Source organism: Teleopsis dalmanni, chromosome 2 (assembly GCF_002237135.1).
Source record: "Teleopsis dalmanni isolate 2A chromosome 2, ASM223713v2, whole genome shotgun sequence".
In the NCBI taxonomy this organism is placed as follows: Eukaryota; Metazoa; Arthropoda; class Insecta; order Diptera; family Diopsidae; genus Teleopsis; species Teleopsis dalmanni.
Window position 1 is genome coordinate 23913354 of NC_051847.1, and position 8348 is coordinate 23921701.

General features: G+C 32.3%; 2 protein-coding genes across 2 annotated transcripts; one reads left to right on the forward strand and one right to left on the reverse strand.

Moving 5' to 3' along the window:
* Positions 1-3407: 3407 nt before the first annotated feature.
* Positions 3408-4770, reverse strand: LOC119680114 (WD repeat-containing protein 82-like). The gene is made up of 2 exons (XM_038092786.1): positions 4636-4770; positions 3408-4565 (listed from the first exon to the last, which is right to left on the reverse strand). The coding sequence occupies exons 1-2, from the start codon at positions 4643-4645 to the stop codon at positions 3550-3552; spliced, it is 1026 nt and encodes a 341-aa protein (XP_037948714.1). The 5' UTR covers positions 4646-4770; the 3' UTR covers positions 3408-3549.
* Positions 4771-6020: 1250 nt separating this feature from the next.
* LOC119674133 (tetratricopeptide repeat protein 7B-like) lies at positions 6021-8348 on the forward strand (the record flags this gene model as incomplete). Its single annotated transcript, XM_038085258.1, has 5 exons — positions 6021-6491; positions 6701-6980; positions 7099-7210; positions 7270-8188; positions 8263-8348. Coding segments are annotated over exons 1-5 (1521 nt in total), but the record flags the coding sequence as incomplete, so codon positions are not given.

Sequence of the window (8348 nt, forward strand, 5' to 3'; positions counted from 1 at the left end):
CATGATCATTGAGGACATCATTAAGCAGTTCTGTTATGGTAGAATCTTGTTCATCGGAATTAATACTATCTACATTATCAGATATGCTATTGAAACTGTTGTCATCAAAGAGCAACTCATCAAGTATTGAAACTTCAATATTATCTGGAAAAAAAATTTAAGATCCTTGAAAATTCTTTGTATTATTTAATAGAACACACTTTAGAACATTTTTTTTTTCACTATTTTTAAGAGCTTACCTAGCTCACTTAAATTTTCTGTTTCAGTTTCTATATCATCACTGACTAACTTTTCTAAAATCATGCCCACATGTGCGTCCTGTTCAAATATGTCCATACTCAATACTTGCTCTATCGCTTTATTGGTATCATCGTAACGCTTTCTTAGTTCTTTCTCTGCCGCCTCACAGCTACGCCGAAAGTCTAAAGCTTCACGTAAACGCAAACGACAACATTCACAAATTACTTCGGACAATCCATCTTCCGGTTCAATGTTCAACGTCGACACAAATTGTAGCAAATCCAAACGTAAGTGCGAATCATCAAATATATTGTACGTATGTAAGGGATTCTCTACTAAGCAGCAGCGACAGATTTGTTGATTCATCAGCATTGTAATCTTCTTGTTCACTACACTGAATATGCAGTAAGTAAAGCCACCAGTTTGTTTCTGAACGCGACGGTATCACTTTCCATATTGATGAGCCGAATTCGAAAATTTCCTACCGAACCATTTAATACTAACACAAATATTTTGCCGGTTCATTATATTATATTATATTGTATATTGTATATTGTATATTGTATTAAACGGTAGGGTCTATCTCTCTTCAATGATAACTCAAAACATGTACACTTCACATACACGCATTCTCCCTTAGCTTGCGTCTATTAGTCTGTCAATCTTCCGTTCATATGTACGTAGATTTTGAGATTCATTTCAATGTGACGATAGCCCTTGACCTTCCTGCGTTGGCGAATCAGCGTGTGCATTGATAACTGAGAACTTGAGTACAGCAATTTAATTTAAATTACTAATTGATTATCAATATACACTGGTACTTCTTGCAGTTTCATTTCTCTTTCCACACTGCTTCTTTACTCCGGTTTCGGTAAGTGATAAGCCGGCCATGGGTGTAAGTGCACGGCAAGAGAATATTTTCTTATTATTTTTAGTGCTGTCGCGGCTATTTGTGCTGCCGATGCGACCGCTGCTGCTCTGGATTATCAAACCGTGAAAGATGGCATAATTTTTTTCCATATAAAGATAAGAAACTTTTTTTGCTATTTTTTTTTAATCTTGAGTATATATACACACCTTCCCTCTGCTTAGAAGTTCATGGCAGAAAAAGAGGAATACGATTAAGTAATAAAGTAGAAAATAAATAGATCGACCTTGAAAATCGTCAATTATATTGTATTTTAGGAGCATTATTTTCCTAATTATAAACAAGCTCAAAGGGATTTGTTTTCTTTTATTTTTTAATGCTATGATAAGGAGTTCTTGCTCTTACGAGATTAGAGATAATGAAGGAGTTTGACATTAAGACTCATTAATAAAAAATATTGGTTTTGCTTATGAACTCATAACGGTTGACAAAATGTTTTCGATATATATTAAATTATTTTAAATTGAAAAGTGTGGTTAAAGTAAGATAATTTTAAATCCACAAGATTTTTTTTTTAATCAAGTTAGTTCTTCAGAAGTCCATACAGCACCAGAACTCACTTGATTAAAAAATTACTTCTGGATTTTTAAACTGCGTCACCTTTACCCCCCTTTTCTACTTAAAATAGATTTTATGATCATAGGATATGAAATCCTTAAGTAAATTATTTTATGTTAAATGACCTACAAAAGGTCTTTTCGTCCTGGACTTCAGTATGCTTAGATGCACTTAAATTAAAAACCCAAATTCAATACGTAATAGTATAAATAAATATTAAAGACTGACTGTATAGAGGCCCATCGCTTCTAATTATTAAAGAGTCAATGTTCAACAAATAACCGTAGGTTAGGTTATATCGGCGATCCCTTTGACCTATTGACCCATTGTGTTACCTTATATGTAGGAAAACTCAAGGTTTAAAACCACCCAGAACCTTTGGCGCAGTCTGAATATTATTGAGTGTCCGGTCCTGTAATTGATCGAGATCCTCAAGAAAGGTGACTCTTAAAGTGTTGAGTCGCCGCCGTGCATGAGCTGGGCAAAAACATAGTAACATATTTCCCTTCTAATGTGGTGTCTATAGATGATTTCTCTGGACTATCGTATGATCATTAGTAGCTATTTTCTGTTACTGTTGTTGGTGTAATCAGCAAGGATATATAAAGTAGATAACATACAAGGAATTACAAAGACGTGCGCATATCCAATACCGTTGCCACTGAAATCAAAAGAAAAAAATGGAAATGGATTGGAAATACGCTTAGGAAACAAAAAAAGCCCTACGCTGGAATCCACCAGGTAACCGCCGACGTACAGGATAAGATATAGCGAAGAACCATCCAGGAACTTAAATATGTACAGTACTCCTAGAATCAAATTGCGAAACAGGCAACAGTGTAAGACTCAGAGGAATTGTTGAGGATTTATGCTTCACTAGGAGAGAAGGATCGCAGTAAGTAAATAATACATGGGTTAGTATATGAATAGGTTTTGGTAGTGTGAGAGGCGAGGGTATCGTTTAGCAATAAGAATGGATTCGGGACAGGAGGGATCTTTGGAGCTGATTGATCCAAAGATCAATTGTACCTTAGTTAGTATCTGCTATTTTTACTGCTTTACTGCTTATTCTTACAATGTTTTACCTTTCTTTTTTCTATTGAAATTTATTAATAGAATATATCTAATATTAATTATACGTTAGCACATTTTTGTATTTTTAATATTTATTATATAATTAACTCAGTTTTTTTTACAAAATTCTGTACTTATACAAAAAAGGAATTAATTTTATTCACTTTGTTATATAATATATATATTTACATATATAAATATATATATTATATGTTTCTGTATACATATATCTACATTTAATATAAATATTTTTCATACCAGGAATATATACTTTTTATATATATCTGTATTATTTATTAGTGTACATAATTTACATCTTTGGTTATACATTTTATTTATATTGCATACATTAGCTTTCAATGTTATTATTTATATATAAATATATATAATATAATTGCAGTTATCATAATATATATAACTTTTATCTAAATTATATATATTTGTATGTTATCAATATTTAATTAATTTTAACAACAAAAGGCCACGCTTTTTCAACAAAAATTCATTGTTACAATGTGTTTTTTTATACATATATGTAAATACATAATTTTTTATATATCTATAAATCATATATAAAAATGTATATTAATCATATGAATTATAGTGTACTTGCTTCATTGGGATGTATAGTACTTGTACTTAAATATATATTACATATTTAGATAAGTTTCACTTAAATCAATAATTCACTTCTATAAACTATCATTATTTACTTTATAAATTTTGAAAGCAGGTTTTAAAGTCTTTTTTTACGCGTTGTTCGCCAACTTTTCTGCTAATTGTGCTTGCAGTAATTCCGTATCAGGTAACCAAAAAGCCAAATTAGTGCAAGCTGATGCTAACATAATTTTTTGTGGATTAAATTGTACGCATCTTGTTGGACCCAAATGATTTCCATTCAGTACACACACTTTGCGACCAGTATCTGTGTTCCAAACATGTAAACGACCATTACTACTACCAGAAAAGATATACTGAGAATCTGGACTAAAGCTTGCCTCGATCGATAAACGTTCTGTATTGGCATAACCATCGAATGTTTGCAATGGTGTACCATGAAAAGAGTCCAACAAACGGATGACAGTACCATTTGTACTTATTAAAATAGTTTTACCATCGCGTGAAAACTTCAAGCCAGTCCATTCTATTTCCTCTTCTGGAATCAACTTAAATGTAGTAAATGGTCCTTTATCGAAAGAACGCAAATCATACAATTTAACACTATCTGAATTAACACCAGCAGCAAAAATTAAACCTTCCGGATCAAATGCAGCTACAGTTTTGCTAGGAGTTTGCATTATTGCGAAACTATTTGGCGCACGTAAGTCCCATAAACGTAAAGTATTATCCAATGAAGCAGATATGAAAGTGTCATCAACTGGTGAAATAGTCAGTGTCGTCACTTTCTTAGTGTGACCAGGAAAGAAACGTAAATACTTATTATCGTGTAAGCTGAGATAACGTATGGAATCATCGACTTTAGTGGAACTATGTAATATTGCATTAGGTGCATGCGTAAAACGTATTAAATCAACTCCGTACTTTAAGGATTTCACCATGCGTGATTGTAGCCCTTTGGTGCAATCGTACACAACTATTTGTCCGTCATCACTAGACGTTATCATTAATTCACCAGTGTAGGTGAAGTCCATACAATTTATTTTGGCTGTATTATCATGCATTATTCTATCCACTTTTAAATTTTTGACAATGGCATCAGTTAATTTATATTTTGGAGCTTCGACTTCTTCAGTAGTGTTCGTTGCTAAATAGAATGAAAAGAAATATACTATTATAAATAATGTTCGATATAATTTAATCGTTTATATACTCACTAGTAGCCATATTAACAGTACTTTTATTTTTATTTGTTAAATCAAAGAGAAAATTCGTCGAACTTTTTACAACAAAAATAATGCCGCAAACAGTTTACTAACAACTTTTACAGCACATCAAGTAATTTTGACAATTCGAATGAGTTATCGATAAATTTTATAACGTAAAGCAAGGAACAGTATGTTCAATTTAGGCCAATATATTTATTTAAATACTTTTTTTATGTTATATATATTATTCACAATCAATCAATTTATAAAATAATGTAGCATATTTATTGCAACAATTACTTGAATTACGATGTACTATTAAGGCTGCTTAATGCATTTATTAAATTTTTTATATTATGATAACAATATATTTTTGCTTACGTGAGATCTAGGATGTGTCATCTTTCTAGTCCTACATCATCCTTATAACACAAAATCTATTCAACACAGACTGAAAACTTGAAAATGTCGAAGTAAATAAATTTTTAATAAATCTGTGCATAATTATAACTAAAATTTATGAAATTATTGTTATAAAATTATTTATTAAATTTATATTTCAATTTTTTGTACAAAATTGTAATTAAATTTATTTATTTACAAAAACATCAAACACACGAAACAAAACACAAGGGAAACGTCAAAATTAATCTCCAATGTGTAATGTAAACGGTGGATATTAAAAATGCAGATTAACTTAATCTCGTTCTCTTAATCTCACAATGTAAACGTATTGGGGCCATGTTATGCGGAGTGTCTCGGGCACGGCAAAATTCAAAATTAGGGCTATGCCATAAATGCATGTTATGCAGAGTGTCACATCAGTATTGCCAATTTTGTATTTTACTACTTCTTGGTAATGCCTAAATTTAAAAAGAAATTTAGATGTGCTCACTTTCAATTTGCTACCAAAAACAACTAGCAAAAAAAAACTCATAGAGGCTGTAATAATGTTAATTTATTATTATATTATCTTATAATAATTGTTAACAGTACTTACGCTTTTCTTTAAAATCGGAAAGTGTAATAATTATATTAATAGCGTTTTATTAAAAAAGGCTGTGTTGCTTACTGTCATTTTTTCTTCAAAACGTATTAGAATTGTAGTAATTTGCTCGTAAAAGGCGCAAATTTTAAAATTTATTACTAAACAACACTGTTTTGCCTTAGTGCCGGGGCACAAATACATGGCTCTTAAAAAAATAAAACTTACTGCAAGCAAAAAATTAATTTGTCTTATTTTGGATTGCAATATAAGTTTCATCTAGTTTAAATATATAGTAGTACGGATCTATACATACATAACCATATATATCGCAGGCAGTACCGTTAACATACGTGCATATGAGATGATATTTGACATTTAGACCGTTTTTTTTACGTTAAAATGTCAAGTTCAACTAAAGCTGCGTGCTATAAAACCCATTTTTGACAATTCGTTACTGATGGAATTGCCAAAGTATGACAGCACCAGAAGGAATTTCGCACGATTGCAAAAAATTGATTAGGAACTGTATAGAATAATTAACTCTGTTTATATATTAATTCCAAAAGAATGAAAACAGATGACAATTAAAGTAAAGCGATAATTGTTGTATTTGTTAGCAGTGAAAGCCTCGGAAGTAATTGGTATAATCAATTAAAGTTGCAGTAATTACTGTCTGGTGTAAGAACAGGAAGGGTGCGCAGTGTAGTGTGTTTTAGGGTCAACAATAAACCTTGACTTAGAAGACTCACAAATATGACCGGCAGAATGCGGAATACAACCAAAGTGGAGGCACTTATCGAAAGTTGTCGAAGTGAGGGTAAATGGCAACGAGTAATTGAGCTGACCGAGGAATTAAAAACAGGGTCACCAAATAATGGTATTTTTTTTTATGTAATTATGTTACGGATTATAATTACGTATTTAACTTAATTAATTAGTATATCAAATGAATGATTGCTTTCTTTAGCATGATTCAGTGCTCGAGAAATCAAAGTGCGTAAAATAAGTAATAAGAATAATTATAATCTAAATGCGTATTAAAAAAATCTTTTGTACATAGTATTTATGATTTTTTTCCTTCTTTAGAATGCCTGGCGAATTTTCTTATTGGCGAGGCACGTTTGGAGAACTACCTCGAAGATAATGCACCCATCGAAAGCAATTTCAGCAAAGCCAAAACTGGTCTGCATGATGCAAGACGTAGTCTAAATCTTGTCACGGGTGAAAATGGACAAAAAGCAGGGATTGCACTAGATGCTTTTCTACTATTAGCCAAATTAAGTTTCGCTTGTGGAGAATACGAAAAAAGTTTAGAGAATTTTGTTAAGGCTGAGCTAAATACACTGGCAGAAAAAGAACTGACATTGTAAGTATATACTAATATAATAAATCTGTTGTTATGTATTAGTTACATATATAACGACCTATAATACATACCATTTCCATTCCATTTACTTTCACCTTTGCAAATTCTTCTTTTACAGACGCAGCCTAAAAATATTAGCAGAATCTTATGCTATTAAGGGTCTCTGCTTAGAAAATCAAACAAATCAGCCATCATCAAAGTTTAAAAAAGCTGAAAAAGAAACTGAAATGGTAGCTGTTCTCATAATAAACTTTTCCAAAAAATTTTAATAATTTTCCCTCACAACTAGATATCATGTTTTGAACGTGCCACCGACTTAGGACTATTATATTTACAAGAACAGGATATTGCTACATATTCAACGCCAAATAGTACTGCTGGCACAACGCTTGCAGTCAATTCCACCGTACAACCATCTGCCAGCAGTTTAGCGATTAGTTCTACAATACCCGCCAATCCATTAGAAATAAATCGACGTATGGGTACCATACTGGAAACAGCACTACAACGTGCTCCTATCGTACTCATTAAAGCGGGTAAACTGCAAGATGCCATTGAAAGATATCGTACTATGTTGAATGCCATAGAAACTAAAACCACGCAATCACTTAGACTGACTCTGGCACGTCAATTAGCTGAGGTGCTGCTACGTGGTGTCTCAGGCACTATTTATACACCACCATTTATTAAAAAACCAGCGGGACAAGCTATGCGTACAACAACAACAAAACGTTTATGGAAACCAAGAAAATATGCAGCACGTAATCAATTCACACCACGTAATCAACATGAGGAAACAATATTATTATTATTAATTGCTGAAGCTTTAGCTGTACGCGATACCGTGCTCTCACAAAGTCCAGAATTTCGTGTAGCACGTCAGCATGCCATGGGCAATGCTACAGCTGTTTATGATTTGTTAACATTAGCCACAGTACGTTGGGGACTAGTCAATCTTTTGACAGAATCATTTGAGAAAGCATTAAAGTTTTCATTTGGTGAACAGCATGTGTGGCGTCAATATGGTATTTGCCTAATGGCAGCTGGTAAACATATGCAAGCGCTAAGAGTACTACAAGAGTCAATGAAAATTACACCAGGTGATCCTTTACCCTGCTTGATGGCAGCACGTATCTGCTATGAGTCATTAGGTTTAACTAAGGAAGGTTTAGATTTTGCGCAACAAGCGCTCAAAAGAGAATTAAAAGGTATTTATTATTTAGTTTGTTCAATTATTACGAAAAAAATGTTTAACACTACCTTTTATTTTATTTGAATAAAGGTTTACGTCCTTCCCGCAGTCAACTTTATGTTGGTATTGGTTACCAACAGCTGGCTATACAATCATTACTTAAAGCCGAACGTGAT